Source organism: Mus pahari, chromosome X (genome assembly GCF_900095145.1).
Source record: "Mus pahari chromosome X, PAHARI_EIJ_v1.1, whole genome shotgun sequence".
NCBI classification, from domain to species: domain Eukaryota; kingdom Metazoa; phylum Chordata; class Mammalia; order Rodentia; family Muridae; genus Mus; species Mus pahari.
Genome location: NC_034613.1, coordinates 137,561,333 through 137,582,648, shown reverse-complemented (window position 1 = coordinate 137,582,648; position 21,316 = coordinate 137,561,333). Strand labels below are relative to the sequence as shown.

At 36.4% G+C, this 21,316-nt stretch overlaps 1 protein-coding gene across 8 annotated transcripts in view; it reads right to left on the bottom strand.

Moving 5' to 3' along the window:
• The window catches only part of Rps6ka3 (ribosomal protein S6 kinase A3), a 104,289-nt gene that overhangs the window by 56,848 nt on the left and 26,125 nt on the right, over window positions 1-21,316 (bottom strand). For 5 of the 8 annotated variants that reach the window (XM_029533981.1, XM_021187624.1, XM_029533977.1 and 2 more), the window contains one exon: window positions 17,910-17,966. In XM_029533981.1, coding sequence (XP_029389841.1) covers window positions 17,910-17,951 — 42 coding nt within the window. In that variant the 5' untranslated portion in view covers window positions 17,952-17,966. Of the gene's footprint in view, window positions 1-4,411; window positions 4,620-17,909; window positions 17,967-18,641; window positions 18,663-18,979; window positions 19,021-21,316 lie in introns of those variants that run through there. The other 3 variants (XM_029533979.1, XM_029533976.1, XM_029533982.1) reach the window with 3 other exon arrangements.

Sequence of the window (21,316 nt, the reverse complement as noted above, 5' to 3'; positions counted from 1 at the left end):
GGGTACTGAGAATCAAAGTCAATCCTCATCAAGAACAGCAAGCACTCTTAACTTCTGAGCCAGTTTCTGTAGAGCCAGATCTATTTCTTTATTCCCTAAATTTTTTATTTCCAAATCAAAGTAATACATGCACATGGGGAACAAATCAGATAGTAGCAGAACAGCTTAGAGTGAAAAGTAAGTGCTTTTCACGGTTACCTAGGTTTTTATATTTATTTATATGTGAGAAACAGTCCTTTTTTGTAGCCCTGGCTGGCCTGCAACTCACTATATGAATCAGGCTGGCCCAAACTCGAGATCTGCCTGCCTCTGCATTTTCAGTCAGGTATTAAAGGCATGTGCCACCATGCACTGCTCAACACAGATTTTAAAAGCAGTTAGTTTTGCACTTCCTTTGATAATTTATTAAGTTTAAGACATCTAATGTCCTAAAAATAAAAGATCACTTACATCTCTTCCTTCTTTAACCCCTTTCTTTTGTACTGTTTGATAATTATATTACTTTTACACAAACCCTTTTATTTTCTTGTTTTTGAATATAATCTTAACTCATCACTTTGTGAAAGTCAATAGTGCCCACATATTCTTTCTGTGACTTTCCCCCGCCTATTGGTAGCTATGTTTTTACATTATCGAGCCCATTAAGAAAACTTAGTGCTCTGCAGCAGTTATCCTGAGCTCTAGGGAGGCTGAGGCATGAGGAGCACTTCAAAGTCATCCTAAGCCAAGGGGTGTGTATGTGAGTGTGTACGTGGGTGTGTATGACTTTTGTATATTGGTATGCTGAGGAGAAGAGCAGTGTTCTGTTTTCTGTTTTGCAATTTAACAAGCACTGTTTATAGCCTGGCCCTAACTAAGTTAAATCCCTATAGAACAGCACAGCACTGGCATCGCAAGTGCATACTAGGCAATATAGTAGATTTTCTTTCATATGAGCCTAACAGTGATTCCAAAGCCAATTCAAGGAGACTTCTTCACTGGCTGAATGTACTATTTTGTTATTTTTATGTCTCCCTCTTTTAAGATTATCCTCTATAATTTCCTATGAGAGATTACATGGAAGAAAACATTTTTTTTCAGATTCCTAAGACAAGGTCTTCCTATGTAGTCCAGGCTGGTCTCAAAGTGACAATTCTACTTCAGCCTCCTGAGTGCTGACAAATGTATAGTTATGCCCTGCTTGAAGACAATTTTCTGGACTGAATAAATCTTGATTTTATTTTGTCTTTATAGTTGTAAAGTTTGGCTTGGTGTCAAAATTCATGCTGAAAATAATTTTGTCTTAGAAATTCGGTGGAATTTGCCCATTGCCTTCTAGCAACGGTGTTGCTTACAATATGGGTGATGCTAGCCTAGTCAAACTTTGCAGATGACCTTTAAAAATCATTCTTTATATAGGATTTGTTTATTTTATTTATATGAGTACATTGTAGTTGTCTTCAGACACACCAGAAGAGGGCATCAGATCCCATTACAGATGGTTGTGAGCCACCATGTGGTTGGTGAGAATTGAACTCAGGACCTTTGGAGGAGCAGTCATTGCTCTTAACCCCTGAGCCATATCTCCAGCCCCTTAAAATCAGTTTTTACATACAATATATTCTGGTTATATTTCCCTTCCCTCAACTCTTTCAGCTCCTCTCCACCTCCCTACCCACCCAACTTCATTTTGTCTATTGCTCAAAAAAAAAATCACAAAACTTAAAATGAAAGAAAGCAAAAGTCAAGACCAATCAACCAAAAAACACGAACAAGAAAAAAATAGCAAAATGAAACAAAAAGTACACATTTAGAAGCATGGAGTTTGTGTTAGTCAACTATCCCTAGGCCTTGGACCTGTGCTGGAGGGTGGTTGATGTACTTGGTGACACTCCATATTGATTATGGAAAGCTTCTTGGTTAGGGGTGGGACTTTGGTGGGTCTACGTCTCTGTGCTGTTTTTTTTTTAAATTATTTTATGTGTGTAAGTGTTTTCTCTGCATGTATGCCTATGCACCCATGGAGGCCAGAAGAGGATGTGTGATCCCACGGAATACATGTCTAGAAGGTGCTGTGTGGTTGCTAGGAATCAAACTTGAGTCTTCTGGAAGAGCAGTAAGTACTCACAATCACAGAGCCATTTCACCAGCCTTAGATGGCCTTTAAAAACGTATTTAATGTTTATTTGTGGTGTGTGTGTGTGTGTGTGTGTGTGTGTGTGTGTGTGTGTGTGACAACATGCAGAACAGAGGACAACTTTGTGGAGTAGGCTATCCCCTTTTACCATGTGGGTCTCTGAGCTTGAACTCATGTAGCCAGTACTGGCAGCAAATGCCTTTATACACCTTACTCACTGAGACATCTTGTTGGCCCTTATTATTTATTTACTTATCTTTCTTGAGACAGGGGCTGGAATTCAATAAAGACCATTCTGGCTTCAAACTTACATAAAACCACCTTCCTCTGCCTCTTGAGTGTCCAACCCTTTTTAATTTTTTTAAAAAAGATTTTCCTTTGTCCTTATTTTTTGAAACACTACCCTAAGTAGTCAGAGTCCAATTTTTCTCAGAATACTAGGTGCTTAAATAACTTTTATCAGCCATGAATTCTTTATCTCTGCAGAGAATTCTAATATTTAATCATTTTTCAGGGCCTTCCAATCATTTTTCAGGGCCTCTGCATTTGCAAGTTCCCTTTGGGATGGGTTTGTAATTATATTTTTTAATCTCTGCATCCTGAGAAATTTTCTTAACTACCTTCCCACTTTTATATTGAAAAAAATCTTTAGACAGGTTTTTCTGTGTAGCCCTGGCTGTCCTGGAACTAACTATGTAGACCAGGTTGGCCTTGAACTCACAGAGATCACCTGCCTCTGCCTCCTGAGTGCTGGGATTAAAGACATGTGCTATCATCGCCCACCCAGCTTGACTTTTTTTTTTTTCCTTTGAGAAAAATTCTCTCATTTCTGAAGTCTAGGCAGGTCTTGCTCTTGAACCAATCCTCATACATGCACCTCATTCGAACTCCTTCTCAGTTTTTAAAGCTCACCCTTAAAGTGGGAAAAGGGTTACTAATATTTCCTTTTCAAGCCAGGTGTACTGGTCAAACTTTCAACCTCAGCACCAGGATGCAGAGGCAGGCTTATCTACAAAGCAAGTTCCAGGACTGCCAGGGTTACAGAAGGAAACTCGGTTTCAAAAAAAAAAATTTTTTTAAGCCAGGAGGGGAAATGTAACCTTGGCCCTAAAATGTAAAAAGAATTAAAGAAAAGGTACTTAAAAACCTAATATTGTACCATGCTAGCACTAAGAACACAAACTGGGTAATATTAACTGATTTTAAAGAATGATTCAATGTTTGGCATTATGCCCTACCTTGTATACATAATTTCCTTTTTCCTCCCCTCCCTTGAGTCAGGAAATGTATTCTTGAGGCATTTGTATTTTCCAAATTGTTTTGAATGCCAGAAAACATTTTTAAACCTCAAAGAAAAGTATTTAAATGCTTCTTGGTACAAGAACATATAAAGTATTTAACTATAGACCTATTTCTTGGTACAACATAAAAAAGACCTTATAAAAGAAATATAGAGCTTATCCCTTAAAGGTATTGCAGACTAAAGTAATGGAACAATCACTTCCTACAGAGATTCCTATAGTGCTATATTTATTTGAAAGGGATTCTTTAACTTTTGTTTTTAATGTGATCGAGACAATGAAGCTGTTTACCCAAGCCATGATAAGAAACAACATTTTAATTTATTTTAGAAAACATTGGATTAGATTTAATTTACTGCATATGCTAATGAAACAATTGAGTTCTTAACAAATGAGTTACTTAACAAAATACTTTAAGAGAATATCATGAGCCAATTCTTCCAGACCAACATTTTAACAGTGGGCTCCCCTCACTCCACCTCCCGTGTGCAACTTGGGACTCTCCACCACCAAGTTCCTTAACTGTATCGCTGCTTGAAGCTCTCAAGTCTTTACAGGAACCAGTTTCAACAAAACCCTGACTAAGTGTTTGACTACTTCAATCAATCCTCTCTTATATGCCAAAATACTACTTACAGAGTAATAATCTAATATTAGTTAAGCTTGCAATTCTCTTCATAACTAGTTTAATTTTGAGAGGTCATTTGTTTTATTATATAAAATTATGAATTATCACTATCAGGGTAAAATTTCTCTAGCACAAATAGTTCAATGTAAAAATAAATTAAGAAAATGAAGAGTTGAAATGTCTAATACAACCAACTAGCTTACTTTTAGTAAATAGAAATTTATTTCTGTACAAGTTCATCCAAAACTTATTCTGAACTTTTAAAAGTTCCTTAAAAGAATCTAGAAAATGGATTGAGTAGCATAATTCTAGTTCATTCTGAATAAAACATCTTATTTTTTAAAAAACAAGTTGAACAAAGCTTACCTGTATAGGGCGAACACGGAAAGACAAAAATTTAAACATGGCTACGAAACCATGCTGATGATAAAGAATTCTGACGGTAAAACTTAAGCCCCTGCAAAGTTTTCTCCTACCAGCTGTTCCGGCAATTAGAAAATTTCCTGTCAGGCGGGTCCTGAAAATGCTAGAAAAGAGGCTGGACAGTTTTCCTGTGGTAAAAGAAAGGAGGAACCTGCCTACAGAGGCTTTTCGTGTAGCTGATAGGTAGGGAGGCTAGAACAGGAAACTGCCACAGATCTGCTGATAACCAAATCCTGTTGAAGTTGTTTTTTTTTCCTCCTGATTCCCAGCAGTCCTAACAACTTTTACAACCAGTAAAATGAACGCCATTTTAGAATCCTGAGAAACGGCAGCATTTCTTAACTTTGAGTCTTAAAAGCAAGTGAAATTAGTCACTGTTATTAAAATAAAAGCTGCTGATGCAAATGTGGGAATTTACCCTTTGTAATATTTATACCCATATACAAGATATGGCCTCCAGATGACTTCAAAGCTATATATAGACATGCCATGGGTGTTCCCTGTCAGTAAGGAAGAGTTTCATAACTATGGTTAGAAGATAAAGGCTACACGCAAAAAAGAAAATCCCAAACCTTAAAGTGAAGAATAAATTTTTTTCCATCTTAAATGAATGTAAACTGAACTTAAATAAATGTACATGGATTGTAATCATCTACTAGCAAACAAGTTATTGACTTCATGGCTCTAGTTACTAAAATTCAATTCCCAGTTGATAGACATTTCAATTAAAAAGTCCACCCTCTGGGTTTATTAGAGAGCAAAACTGAAGTCCTCATAAACGAAGCTGAAAAGGAAGGCGGAGTGTGGCTTTCACATAAGCTCTTCCTCATCTCACTGCAACTGGCATTTTACTCCAACTGGCACTTAAAATAAGCAAAGGATCAGCATATAGAAGAGCTGTGAGCTAATGTAAATCTAATCTATGTGGTTTTAAGAAAAACCTCAAGTACTAATCTGCATAGCTTTTAAAATTTAATAAAAGTAATGGAAATTTCAAACCACCAAAGACTCTAAAAACATGCCGAATGTGGGCTTTAGGGTATAGCTTGGTGATCATTTTGTGTAGCACGTGTGAAAGTCAGACTTCAATCCTCAATACAGGGCAAGTGGAAGGGAAGGGGAGGAGGAAGAACAAGAAGAATAAACTAACTTTCTAGATGAAGAAACTGTGGCAGAGGTAGGCACTCTCTTGGTGGCAGAGCTATCTATAGTTGGGGCTCAGCTGAGTATTTATTGATTGAGCATACATTATAGTGTCCATTATGTGATAAGTAAAAAGCCAGAGCACTTCTTGCTACATCAAATTTTTATGGCAAGGACTTCACGTAAATGGAGAATAATTTTTAAAAAATGCTACACCACCAAATACATTAGAAATCAACTAAAATAAATGTCTCCACTGGATCTTTGAATTATGCCCAGATGACTGCACACTTGTCTGAGTTAAGAATGGATGACTCTGTTTTTCAGTAAAGAAAGCACTTAGAAGCTTTTCATCGGAGCAGAATTCTCCCAGATCTCAAAATGAATCATTTAAGTCTTCTTAAGAAGCTCCAACAGGGCAGCAAAGTTAGGAAGTCCACCTAATGCACAATTGCAGTCTGAACCTGAGGTGTCTCCATCAGACTACACTAAAGCAAACACCATATTTAATCACGACCAGTTATAGAAAGACCTCCTGGTATAGAACAGTCCATGTCCCTAAATCTGTAGAGACTTCATGCCCCAGGGAAGAGGGGTGTGTGGATGGGGGACATAGGGGTAGGTGAGGGGGTACCCTCTCAGAGGCAAAGGGGAGGCAGGTGGAGTGAACAACTCTTGGAGGGGGGAAACATCTGGAATGTAAATAAATAAAACAAAGAAAAGCTGACTGAGCTAAAAAAAAAAAGATAATTTTTCATTTGAAACAAAATCTCATGTGTCTCTGAGGCTGACCTTCACCTTTCTATGTAGCCCAGACTGGCCTAGATCTTGTCCTACTTCGTCCATGCCCATCCCCATGTGCTAGCAGGATGAAGCTCAGTGACACAGCATTCTCATAGTGTGTGCAAGGTCTTTGGTTCAATCCCTAGAACCATAAGAAAAATAAACCCATTGGATTGTAATTTTCTTTTCTGTTCTGCACATACACATTTAGACATCTGGACCACACTGCTTGTAGCCAGTAAAAGGCCATTGTTTTGGAAAAGACCAGATAGCAAACATTTTCAGCTTTGTAGGACAGATGGCTTCTATCCTGTCAACACAATGGAAAATGAATAGCTGAGGTTGTGCCTTTTTTTTTTTTTTTTTTTTTGGTTTTTCGAGACAGGGTTTCTCTGTGTAGCCCTGGCTGTCCTGGAACTCACTCTGTAGACCAGGCTGGCCTTGAACTCAGAAATCTGCCCGCCTCCCGAAAGGCATGGGCCACCACGCCCGGCTGAGGCTGTGTCTTAATTAAACTTCCTTTACAGGGGCTGGAACGATGGCTCAGCAGCTAAGAGCACTGACTGCTCTTCTAGAGGTCCTGAGTTCAATTCCCAGTAACCACATGGTGGCTCACAACCATCTGTAGTGGAATCTGATGCCACAGGGTTCAGCAGCTAAAGATTTTCCTCAAAGTACAAGAGTTTTAGTGCACATCTATCAATAACTGCTACTATAAGGTGCTAAAGGTCTAAGGTGTTAAATGAAAGACAAGAATGCAAATTTTACAAAAAGACAGCTGACTTGAACTAAATGTTAGTGACTCCTGTAGTGCTGTGAGCACTTTCTTTGAAGGCCTTGTCTGGATGGAAAGAAAGCACACTATGTTCTGCTTGTCCTTGCCATGGGCCGGAAGAGAGTGAGGAGGCAGCATCAAGGTCCCAGGTAAGAGCCTATATCCCCTCTCTTTAACTACATAGCTTTTTCTGCATACTCTTAAGGTTCAAGTAATGCTTGTAGGAAATAGCTTAAAATATTCATTTAGATAAAGGGGCCATAGTTTTTCATATGCTAGTATTTCAGTTTGCCTCAGTCAACCATTCATACTTGAATATCACTAAGTTAAGTCACTTGCTTTCATTCCAGTCAACCTAAACAAAGGGATTTTGTGACGACGAATACACTAGAGCAGAAAGGTCACTTTAAATCAGAGGAGGCACTCTAGCAGAGGCAAGCCATACCAGTGGCAAGCTGGGAAAAAGGAAAAGGAGTTTGGTTTTGTCTTAAGCTCTGGTGAAGAAGTGTTTTAAGGGGTGGAAAAAGGGGACTCTAGGAAGTTTAAAAATAATCTCTGAAAGATGCCAAAAATCAGCAAAAGGAAGCCCTATAAGCTTGGAAAGTTTGCTTACTGCACACATATCCTATTTAACGCTACCATGCCATGCTAATTATAATCCTATTTATCTCAGAAGGATTTTCCCTAAGTGGCATTCATTTAGATCAACTAGAGTATTTGCCCTCAAGTTCTGAGTGCTGAACTACACTTCTCAGTCAATGCATTACAATGACAGACAGCAATCGATGTAATTAGTCAGTAAGGGTTATTCTGCCACACCCTGTATTTTCTTACCAGTGAGCACTCAATTGTATTTTCCTATTTTGAGTAGCTCCCTACCCATTGTCTACTCTGCTTGAGATTCTTTCTGTAGTTGATTCTGTACTTTAACTGGGACTATTAATGGTATGCTGAACTCGTAGTTATGAATGTTATTTGGGATGCTCAAATTCAAGTTTTAAGGTAGCTTGGGGGAGTGAATTTCCTTGAAGAGGATCATGTATAGCATTGCAGCCTCATTAATTACTGAAAAAGCAGGAGCTAAGATAATGGTAAAAGTAGAAGACAGAAGAAACTGTTGCCAATTGCTAATACCCCAGTATGACTTCTGGAGAGGTGAAAAGAAGATGGTATTACTGCCTATGTCCTTCATAAAGGAACTTGAAATGTAAAAGCTCCTGGGCCCAATCCTCAACATGGCAAAAAAAAAGTTCCAGAGTATTTTCAAATGCCTAATGAATGAGGTATTTTGGGATTTTGGGGATGGGTATATTTAAACATAAAATTCATGTATGTTTCATATCTACCTTATATGAATAGTCAGAACCTAATTTTATCCAGTATTTTCATAAGCCTTCATTTTTTACTACAATCTGTTATATTGGTACAGGTGTATAATTTTTTAAATTGCATTATCATATCTATACTTTAAAGAGTTCTAGATTTTGGAGCACTTTGAATGTGCTAGCTTTTACTAGTTTTCTTTGCTTCTTCTTCTTCTTTTTTTTTTTTTTTGCTACAGAGTTTCTCTGTGTAGCCCTGGCTGTCCTGTAACTCACTTTGTAGATCAGGCTGGCCTCGAGCTCAGAAATCCGCCTACCTCTGCCTCCCAAGTGCGCCACCACCACCCGGCTTTCTTTGCTTCTTAACAATCTTATAAATAACTATAATATAAAAGCTGATTTGGGAGGTAGTAAGTAGCATATGCCTTTAATCCCAGAACTCAAGAGCAGAAGCAGATGTATATCTATGAGTTCAAGGTCCGCCTGGTCTACAGAATGAGTTCCAGGACAGCCAAGGCTACACAGAGAAACCCTGTCTCAGTAAAATACAGCGGTATCTGACTTTGGTCCCAGCTACTCACTCAGAATGCTGATCAGGAAAAAGGCTTGAGCCTGGGAGTTTGAAGCTGGTTATCAGAAAGTACAATTCTGTGTCTTTTTTTTTTTTTTAAAGATTTATTTATTTATTATATGTAAGTACACTGTAGCTGTCCTCAGACACTCCAGAAGAGGGCGTCAGATCTCGTTACAGATGGTTGTGAGCCACCATGTGGTTGCTGGGATTTGAACTCTGCACCTTTGGAAGAGCAGTTGGGTGCTCTTACCCACTGAGCCATCTCACCAGCCCACAATTCTATGTCTTATTTTCTTATTTATAAATGAATGAATGGCAGATCCAATGAAGGGCCAAAGGACCAAATTAAAGGGGAAGTGAACTCATTTCACAAGTTAGCCTAGGGCCATTCCTGCTTTAAGCAAAATAACAGAATAACTAAGAAAACACTGGCTACAATGCTAGTTCCTTAGGAACACATTTTATCTCTGGCAAACAATGTGAGAAAACAGGAGCAGCCTCTAGAAGGAACAATACAGGAATGAGCACTTATTAGGGTCCGATTTTATGCTAGGCATTTACTTCTCTCCTCAATTCTCAGTCTTCAGAAAGACCTTTCCATGGTATTACGAGAGCTGTTAAAAGAATCAATCCCCCACCAAACAGAAATTGTTTTATGTTATTCTTTGATGGCTGTCTTGAAGTGAAGACTTGCTGATTCCTCAGCATAGATCATAAAGAGCATGGAATTCTCTGGCCAGCTGAGAAATGTCAGAGAAATCTGAAGTCTAGGAGGCTGTCTTACTTTGGGGTACTATAAGGGATGTTCTATCTTCTGCTATTAAAGTAATTTCTCTTCTAAGTCCCACAGGAATGAAAGATAAAAATAACCCACTCTCATTAGCACAGAAGACAAAAGATACTGGCTGGAATATGTTGTGAGATAAATTATGCATAAATATGAAATTGATAAGCCAACATATCTGGGGAAAGAAATGCTATCAGTTGATCTTCTGGTGTTGAGAAATTTGAATTAGGCAACTTTTCTTAAAGAACTTCAGGTGAATAAAAAAGGTAAAAATCAACTCTTTAGGAAGATTAATAGCATTAAAACTTAGAGAAGATAGAAAGAATCTAAGACATGGGTGGGAGGAATATTATAGGAAAAATACGAAATGGAAAAAAGGAACTAATGAGAAGTAAAAAAGAAAAAAGAAAAAGAAAAACCCAGGCAGAGGAAAATGGTTATATTACAAATAGAAAGATATGCTTAAGATACATACTAGATCTAATTCCACATACCAGGAAGGTCTAAGTGGATATCTTGTTTTCCTATTCAGGAAAACAAAAGCTCTTCTTTATGACCATCATCTGTGGTGAACAGGTCTGACCATCGCACAGCTTATCTTCCCTCCCTCATCTTCTGTTTATACAATTTTCCCATGAAAAACATTTCACCCCGGGCGGTGGTGGCGCACGCCTTTAATCCCAGCACTTGAGAGGCAGAGGCAGGTGGATTTCTGAGTTTGAGGCTAGCCTGGTCTACAGAGTGAGTTAAAGGACAGCCAGGGCTACACAGAGAAAAAAACATTTCACCCCAACATTGATGTTTACTTCTCAAAATCTTGTACCTAGTCTCTAATACTCATTTTATATATTCTAAAATTTACAATTTCTAAATCTGATTACATGATACAGCTACTTAAAAATGTTTGCTTAATTCTTTTAATTAAAAGTAAAAGGGTTAAAAACGGCTGTCAGGCTTAACCCTTTCAGCTCTTTTCATCATTCCCTCTGATATTGTTGACAGTCTTCCTCTCTAGCTCAGGCTGACCTGGTACTCAATATGTAGCCCACACTCGCCTTGAACTTGTAGCAACGTTCCTGCTTTACTGTTGGGATCAATGGCGTGAGTCACCATGTTTGGCTTTTCTGATATGTCATCCAATGCAATTTCTGATATCATTAGACATCCTATTTTATAACTTAGCAGTCATAACATTAAACTATTGTGACTATGTAGAAACTGTTAATTTCCTAGCTGCATTTCCTTTCTTAAGCTTACATTACGGTGGTTTTGTTTTAAAACTTGCTTTCCTTGTATCTATTTCAAGCTTTTTCTGCTCTGCAACAGCTTCTCAAGTGAATTTTCAACACTTAGATCTATTGGAGAATTCACCGCTTTGATACTCTTGGCGGCTTCCCTAGCCTTTCTGTGGGCAGCATTCCTGGAGCTGTGTGTCTCAGACTGGATTTAGTACTCTTTAAGCCTACTGCATAAACTAGTCTTCTGGAGATCCCTTTATTCATCATGGTAAGAAGGGCCTTTCTTCAGTGAGCCTGTACTACTGGGTCTTTTGTGTTCCAAGTACCATGCTTCTTTTTCTTTATCAACAACTCTCTAGAAACTTTCTTCAATAGGTAATGTCTGAAAATATATTGGCTGAAGATTATTTTCACTATGCATTTTAAATCATTGTTCCTTCTCTTCTATAATACTATTTTTATGTCTAATCCTTTATATGATTTTTAAAAATCTCTTTTAAAAGTTCTTAGAAGGGCTGGAGAGATGGCTCAGCAGGTAAGAGCACTGACTGCTCTACTGAAAGTCCTGAGTTCAAATCCCAGCAACCACATGGTGGCTCACAACCATCCATAATGAGATCTGATGTCCTCTTCTGGTGTGTCTGAAGTCAGCTACAGTGTACTTATGTATAATAATAAATGAATCTTAAAAAAAAAGTTCTTAGAAATAGAGCCTAGGGATATATACCTATAATCCCAGTTATTTGTGAGGCTGGCCAAACCAAACCAAACCAAATCAAACAAACAAAAATGGGGATGGGGGCATCTACCTTTATTCCTGTTGTTTTGTTATTTCATTAAAAAAATGGCTATTTTAAGTGCAGCCCTTTTGGTCTTTCCCCTACTCATAGTTTTTCTGGTGGGCTGTTTTAATCCAGAGATTCACTCTTATTTGGGGAAAATGGTGCTATCGTATTTTACCTAGTATTAAAAACAAGAGGAACATTATACAAGTGTGAAAGAAAAATAAGGCAATTAAAAGGTATCATCCCATTGTTATAGATAGTATTCTGATTTCAGAGATTAAAATATGAAAAAATACATTTCTAATGGTGTTTCCTTTCTACTTTTCCTTCCTCTTTTTCCTTTGTCTTTTTTTTTTTTTTTAGATTTTTTTTTTGTTACCATAAGGGTGGGGTATTATGCACCAAGAGTTTCAGCTACTCAGGAGGCTGAGGCAGAATTGCATGAACATAGGAGTTCAAAGTTAGCCTAGGCAGCTCTATAGCAAAAAGAGGCACTAAATAGCATGAGAATTTTGGACATCATCAGCTGACACGCTTTCTTGCAGACAGCCATATTCTTAGTCCTATGTCACAACTCTACTTCCTGTAGTACATGGAGCACCTCTTCTTGAGCTTCCAGGACTATAAACAAGGCTTGCTTTATGTTGGAGTATTCGTCTAAAATCACTTAGGTTCTGTAACTTCCTATTATTAGGCTTCTACCTTTTAATATATGTCTTGTGATTCAAGTTATATAAGTTTTCTGATTAAAAGAAACAAGTTTCTGTTTCTTATTTTCTTAATTGTTCTGGGTGTCACTTTCTCCCAGGAGAAGTTGACCATGGTAGCTTTTCTTTTACCTTTAAAACTATAAGTTTCTCTTAACACTCTTTTGTATCTTTAACAAGGTAGCAGTGTACTTGGTACCTAACAGACATGAAGAACTCAGGTAATCAATGATTCGAGTGGGTTAGATACAGATTACACTACTGTTAAGTAGAAGACCCCAAAATGCAATGACAAGTAAAGTAAGTGTCTATTTGATTTTTCAGAGAGCAGTCCACAGGTGCGGGGCAGTTTAGGGTGAAGAGCTATCATTAGAATACTATGTCTTTAAGAGGCTTGGGTTTCTTCTTTCTCATTTCTCTTCATCATCTATATTGTCCTGGTGAAAGCTAGCTTATCATACCTCTGGATTCCAGACCATGGTAAGGGGACTAATTAACCTATGTACCAGTTAACAATCTTCATCCATACATTATTATCTCACAGTTCCAGTGGACTAGGAATTTGAACCAGCTACTATGTGAACTTAGAAGCAGACCCTTGCCTAATCAAATTTCAGATGAGACTGTCAGGGGCCAGCATCCTGACTGTAGTTTATGAGAGTCTCTGAAACTCAAATGTTATGTTAAGCTGTGTATAGAATATTGGCCTGTAGAAACTATAAGATAATAAATGTGTACAGTTTTAATAGGTGATTAAAATAGCATTTTAACCATTACCATGTAAATTATTGGTAGCTGACAAAAAGCCAATTTTTAATTGTATTTTAAAGGTAAGTACAATTTTCAAGTATATGGCTAATAATATAAGTGTTGGTAATCTTTTTAGATTTATTTCTTTTGTATATATGTGTGAGGTATACAAATTTGAGTGGGTACATACAAGTGTTCATGTTCATGGCTGTGCATGTGAAGGCCAAGGATTGACAATGCAGGCCCTTTTATTACTTCCCACTTTTGTTTCTGAGGCAGGCTGTCTTACTGTTTCAGCAACCTCCTAACCAAGAATCCAGCTGTCTTTGCAGTCCCCCAGTGCTAAGGTTACTGGCTCAGTTACCATGTATCGGGATTTTATGTGAGTCCCAGGGGTCCAAACTCAGGCCTTCATTCTGGTAGAGTGAACATTTTACCCATAGGGCTACTTCATCAGCTGGGTATTCTTTTGGATCTAATTTCATTTCAGAAATACTAAGTTTGTACCTGGTAACTGAACCTAATTCCATATTCAGTAGAATGTTTATCTGCACTGCTGGTAACACCATAGTTCTAAATTTTTCCAGCCTGTATCTATACTGCAGTTCCTAGATGGGAGGGCTAGGGGTGCGGCAGATGAAAGGACAAGCCAAATGACATCATATACTTTCATTGTAGACTACAAGTAGGAGCTGTGGAGGTTTTCCTTCTAAAAGAACTGTTGTACAACATAGAAGGTTCAATGTTAATATTTACTGATATTTTTATGTTTATATATCAATATACATTATAGATGATGATGTTGAATACCTCAAATGGCTTGAGAGGTGTAGAATCTAAACAAATCTAAAGATAGTCCAGCCCTAGGCTTTATGTATGGTTTCTGTACAGCTAAAACTTAAATCCACACATACAATGAACTAACAAAATATTTACTAGGAAAAAACTGGATACTATAAAACAATAAATAAGCCATATTTGGTCACTCTTCATGCGATTTACACTTTAGTAGGGAATATAGACAAATAAATAAAGGAAGGAATCTAGTGCTGTGCTTACATAAGTAGGTGCATAGACAACTATGTCAGGACAAAGGAAAATGGTACTTAAGATGAAAGTCAAAGTGCTAGTTATGTCGGGAAGATGTCTCAGCTAAAATGGAACCTTGGAGATGGTTGAAAATTAAATAGAGGTTAGGCAGTGGTGGCACATGCCATTAATTCCTGCACTCAGGACGCAGAGGTAGGAGGATCTCTGAGTTCAAGGCCAGCATAATCTACAGAGTGAGTTACAGGACAGCTAGGATTACACAGAGCAACCCTGTCTCAAAAAACAAAAACAAGGGCTGGTGAGATGGCTCAGAGGTTAAGAGCACTGACTGCTCTTCCGAAGGTCATGAGTTCAAATCCCAGCAACCACATGATGACTCCCTCTTCTGGTGTGTCTAAAGACAGCTACAGTGTACTTACATATAATAATAAATCTTTGGGCTGGAGTGAGCTGGGCCCGAGCAAGCAGAGATTCTGAGTTTAATTCCCAGCAACTACATGATGGCTCACAACCATCTGTATAGCTACAGTGTACTCATATACATAAAAATAAATAAATAAATCTTAAAAAACAAAAACAGAAAGGAAGAAAAAGAATTAAATGGAGGGTGGGTGTGGTTAAGAACAACAGGAGAAAAGATACCTGTGAAAGTACTGAAGTAAAAGAGAAGCTGACATACTGGTATGAGTGGACTTTGAGTAGAGGACAGAGTAGTGTGGCCAGAGAGGAGGTGTAGGAAGTATGGAAAGGCCTTATAGGACACCCACAGGTCATACTACAGAATTTAGCCCTTATTTTAAGGAAGAAAAAAATATTCTAAAATAAACCCATTATTCCATAATTCATGTAACTAGGAAGGCATGATGGAGCATCCTATAATTCCATCACACGGGAGGCAAAGGCAAGCGGATCATGAATTCAAGGGCATTCTTAGCTATACAGAGATGGAGGCCAGCCCGGGCAACATTTAACCTTGTCTCAAAACTACTTCTCTATTAAAGTAGAAGAGAAAAGCATGCATATAAATTATCAGTAACTGGATGTAAGACAGCATAAACAAAAGACATTTACAGTAACAAAACTTAAAATGAGGTGTGGTAGTGTAGTCTTATAATATTAGGACTTGGCTGAGGTCAAGGCAAAAGAATTACCAATTTGAGGCCATCCTAGGTTACATAGGAAATTCCAGACTAGCCTTGGAGCAGAAAAATCCAAAACAATAAAAAGAACTATAAAATACACATAAATTATCTTATCTTAGTAAAAGTATATAAAAACTGTATGTAAAAAGCCATAAAACTTGAGAAAAGACACATAAGGATATTGGAATAAGTGAATATGTCTAGTTGTGAAGACTCAGTATTACTGAAATAATTTTATCATGTTAGCCTATAAATTTGACACAATTATTATTTAAAAGTCCTAATACCTTCTTCAGGAGTCATCAACAAACTGAATATAAAATTATTGGAAAATTAAGTATATAAGACTAATTTTTTAAAAAGAAAAGGTTTTTTAAAAAGAAATAAGACAGTCCCTAAACCAATGGCCACCATTCTGATGCAGGAATTTGAGAAAGACATAGACAGCAGTAACGCCATGTAATGGCATGGTACTGGAATGGTATGTCTACATGACAATGTTTAGAACTTCTGGAATACCAGAAGCTGGAATAGGCAAGGAAGGAGCCTACCTTAGAGCTGCCAGGGATACATAGTCTTGTGAAAACTCTGACATCAGACTTGTGACTACACTGTAAAACTTGTATGGTGTGTAAAAGAAATTTAAAATACTCTAAAAGGGGTGTTTTTGTTTTTTTTTGTTTTTTTCCAAAAGCCGGAGGAATTTATTGTACTGGGGCACTGGGGTTGTCCCAGACCTGAAGGAGAGGTGGCGACCCCTGGTGGCCTGTTCAGCAAGTTTTTATACATTTTCCAGGGGCAGAATAGAGCATCAACAACTAGGCAAAATATTAGTAGAACAGTGTGCTCTTTAAACTGATTGGTCTTTAGGGAATGAGGTAGTAGGGGCTTACTCAGCCTCTCCCTTCTGGCATACATGCTCTCTGACCTGTCTTAAAAGTGGTATTTTAAATGAGTGGGATTAAGAATGAATTTTATTTATGGAATAAATAGGAATTAGGGCAACAGGTTTATCTATTTGGTAAGTAAAGTCAAATGCAAACATAAATTAAAATATCATTTAAATGTGGATGACATACATTTAAATACAAAACCAGAAAAATACAAACTAAATCGCCAATACAAAAAAAAAAATCAAAAGATTACTAGGTCAAAATATAACCATTTGTTTCAATAAGAGAGATAGGTATTCTACCCTGAAATCCAGAAGCCAGGTGTGCTAATTAAAAAAATTTAATATTTTAAATTTTAATATTTTAAAAATGTGCATATTTAATGCAAAGTATAAAAATCAATGCTTAAAAAACTATAAAAATATTTAGGAGACTGATAGTAAACATGAGGTTATTGTCCAGAATATATTCAGAAACTGTACAAACCAAAGAGGAAATTAGTTATCTAAAAGAAGATCATGCTAAACATAAAACATGAAGGCCAACAACATATGGATACTTAATCTAATAATCAAATGAAATATAAACTCAAGTGAGAAAGTATTAAATATTTACACTCATAAAGACTGTTTTCAGATTGGATGGGAAATGTTCAAATAGATACTATTATATTTTCAAACTTTAAACAATAGTTTGGAAGGCATTTAATAATGGTTATTGAAATTTAAATGTTCATACTTTCTAGCTCAATATAACCTTTTATGTAGTCTTATGAAAAATTTGTGGAAATTATATTAAATTTAAGATACACAAAGAATAGTGTGTAACCATTGTAAAAAGATGCCACCATTTAAAAAAAGAGATACATTTATGTATGTTATGAAAAGATGTTTCAAGACATGTCAGTGAAAAAAATCAAGTTTCACAATTACTGTCATATGTACAGAATAATAAAATTACAGTTGAGTTGCTGATAATGGATAGCTATTCAGGGTGGAGCTGGGAACAACTTACTAATTCATTTATACATATTTAATGAGTACTTAAATGTGTGCCAAGTTCTAGGTGCTGAATATTCAATATTAAACAATTTAAAAAGAGAGGAAATGGTCAACATCCACTTTCTGTATTAAACGTTTCTTTAAAGTATGGCCTTAATATGTACATACATACAAATGATTATGTACATGTACATATACTCATCTACACAACCATACCTTCACACACATGCACAGAAGCAGAGGGTATGTGACCCAGGCTGCGCGTCTATTGCCTCAGTTTCCCAAGTGCTGGGATTACAGGCCCAGATCCAGCTTTGTCATTCTTCTAAAACAAATCTTAAATAGTTTTAAGAAAGGTCCCTAGCATATTTTGGTAAAATCAATGTGAATTCCTTATATTGTAAAATGATTGCTTTGCTTAGTTTAAAATTAAGAATAATTTTATAGTATCTGATTTATCTCTGTCCTTTGTGACACAGTATTTTACTTACAGTTTGTGGATTAATCTCCTCCTCTCCCATAGGTTCATCCATAATTTGCTGTCCATTCTGTGAAAAGTACAGCAGGTAGAAAGTTACCAAACAGGCTTTATATAAGAATTATAGGAAGACAGACCAAAAGAAAATAAACCAACAAAACTATCACCCCATCATCTAGAATATCTCTACCCCTAAAGGGCTTCAGTGAAGTAGAACCACCGTCTAAGAATGCAGATACAACTTTGCAACAAGTTTTGTTTCAAGAGTTCATAGGTAATTTAATTGTTTGAAATATCTGAGCATGTTTCCATGGAACTAATAATAACTACCTTTCCAGGTGAGCTCTTATGCTTCATAGGTAAATGCATTACAAATGGTCTTAGTTAAGCCTTACCAAACATCATGCATAATGCTTGGTACAGAAAACATATTTGAAACTCCAATTCCATTACTAATTAATCAGAAAACTGATTAATGATTGTAGAGAAAGCTAAGCTCAATCTCTACATCAAAATAAGTTCCAGATGGACTAAACACTCAAATGTCAAAAAAGGTAAGCATTAGAATCTGGGTGAATACTAGCTGCAAGCTAAGAGTAGAATCAAAAGAAAAAAAGTGACATTGCATCTGTAAGTTATTCTGTCAGACACAAAGGAAAACAAAAGACAAACTGATTACAAAAAACTAAAGCAACATGACAAAGAGTTGGTATCCTTGATACATAAATATCTTTGTTTTACAAACCTGTAAGAAAAAACGATGAACCTCAACAGAAATGAGCAATAAGGGAAAAAAGAATTCAGCCTTAGTGCCAGTCATAGAAATGCATTTAACCCAAGACACCTTTGCCTTCCGAATCAGTAAGAGTTTACAAAAAGACTGAAAATAACACTCAGTGGGCATGGGGGAAAGCAATCTGGGTTTACTGGTGGAGAAAGTATAAATCAACATAATCTTTCAAGAAGACAATTTGAGTCTGTATTAAAAACAAACAAATATCACACAAAAGTTTAAAGGTTCCCATCCATTCTACTTCTGTTAAAATAGACAAATATACAAAGATGTATATACAAGATGCTCACCATAATTTTTTTCCAAAAAGAACTCCAAATTGGAAACCTAAATTCCTAACAATAGAGAACTAGTTAAATAAAGTTTGATGCATCCATATAATGGAATACTATGTGGTCATTAACATGATGATAAAGATGTAAATTTATTGACATGGAAAGACAGTCACATATAATAAGTGAAAAAGCAGTTTACAAAACAATATGGATTATAACAAACCCATTTTAAACAAATATATACATCAAAACATGTATATATTTGCATGGGAAAACACTCTGAAAGAATATACATCAAAATGTTAACAGTGGCTATCTCTGAATGGCAGAATTTCAGATGTCTTCAACTTTTATTTTGCTTATTTGATTTTTGTAATGTATCTACAGTATTTATAATAAGTATGTATTATTTGTGTAAATGAAAAATGAAACCAGTAGGGAGTAATGACCCATGCCTATAGTTTCAGAACCTGGGATCTTGGGGTGGGGAGGTCTGTAAATTTGAGACCAGCCTGAGCTAAATAGCAAGCCCATGTCTCAAAGAAAAAAAATAAACTTAAAATGAGGGAATCCAGGAATATAAAGGGTCTTCTTTTATTCCCTCAGTGGACAAAAGCCCTCTAACTCGTTGATGATTCAACAAATATAGCAGGATCTAGGTTAGCAATTTTTAGAGCATTATAAACTGGAAAGCAATAAAGGTAGCCCCCAATATCACAGGCAGATTCTCTGAATGTGAATTCCTGCTATCTAGCTCTATTTACCATTCAGTCATCCATTCTTCGTTGTTCATTTATTCATGCTCTAGGTACTGACCTGGAGATAAATGTAAACATATTTTTTACCCTAAAAGGTCTACTAACTAAAATAAAGGGCACCTACATTCTTAGGCTACGGGTTGTCTATACAATAACACAAAGGGTAAAATTGATGCCAGAATGCAGGAAAATGGAGGGGGTTGCATGTAAATAGAATCTTAATTTCCTGAGTCACTTTCAGAAGCTACAATGTCCACAATTCTGTGGTAAGGGCATCTAAACTATCTCCAAGACACACCTTTATTCTAAAAGGTATAACTTTTATTTAACTGACTACTGATTGTTTTTAATCCAATCTAGGGACTCCAAGGAAGCCTTAAACTAGTTCTTAAGAACACTGAGTTAGAGTCAAGTATGTAGATTTAAATTCCTATTCTCATACTACTAATGGTGAAGCCTTGGACAAGTTATTTAAATCACATAAGGTTTATTTTCTGTACATGGAAGGTGACAATTTAGAGAGTATTATTCAGAGGTTTATGAAAAGGAAAGATAAATTACATGAAAACCTAAGCTGAGTATTTGGCATTCCATAAACAACCAGCATCAGTTACTTTTTACTATGTCTAGATGTAATCACATCATCTGTGGCCAGTCAACCTATTACCTTTCCTGTATTTGCTCTTAGTGAATGCCATCATCTAGTCATTGTATTTACCTTTATCTATTACTTGGATTTTAGAACTCTTGGTATAATTGGAGGCACACACTTATATTTTCCATGGGATAGAATTTCAGAACCCTTAGCTCCTTGTAAGCTTTGATATATGCAAAACAACCATCACAACTCTGAATTTACTTGTAAAGCAAACTGGTACAACAGGAATAGCACTGAACTTGGAATTTGTAAAGACCTGGCACTCATAAGCCTTATGATTTGGGGAAATTGGACTTATCCTATACTTATTTTCTCTGTTCAAATGGGGATTGCGTGTCCTGTCTACTCAAAAAGGTTATTATTCCACTTACAATTTAGATCATTCTTAAGGAAGCACTTTGTTAACTAACCATGTCAATGTAAAGTACTATTAAGATGAAATAGCTTCATAAGGATAAAATGATACAACATAAAGTCCTTTTGGTAATCAGTAAGAGATCTCAAAAGTCTTTTGCTTCAACTGCATTTAATTTACTTAAATTCTTTATACCCTGTTTTTACCTATGTTCAAATTCTCTCAGGAGAAGAATGTAGGCTCACCAGGTAGCCCAATACTAGATATAATTTGTCATTGCACAGTATTTTTTCAGTCATGAATTTGAATTAAGATTACTATTAAATGAAGATTAATTTCCCTTTAGAATACCTCTTGCAAAGTCATGGGAAGTAAATCTACATCCATGCTTATAAGTTGCCCAAGTCTTATCCTTTTCCAGATTAACTCAAGTTTCTTCAAACATTTAAGATAGAGGAGACTTGAGATCCCATTTTCTGAACACATCCTTGATTCATCTTAAAGAGTAGTATATTAAGACATATGTAGCATTAAAACTGTTTTTTTAGATTTTATTTATTATTATACATAAGTACACTGTA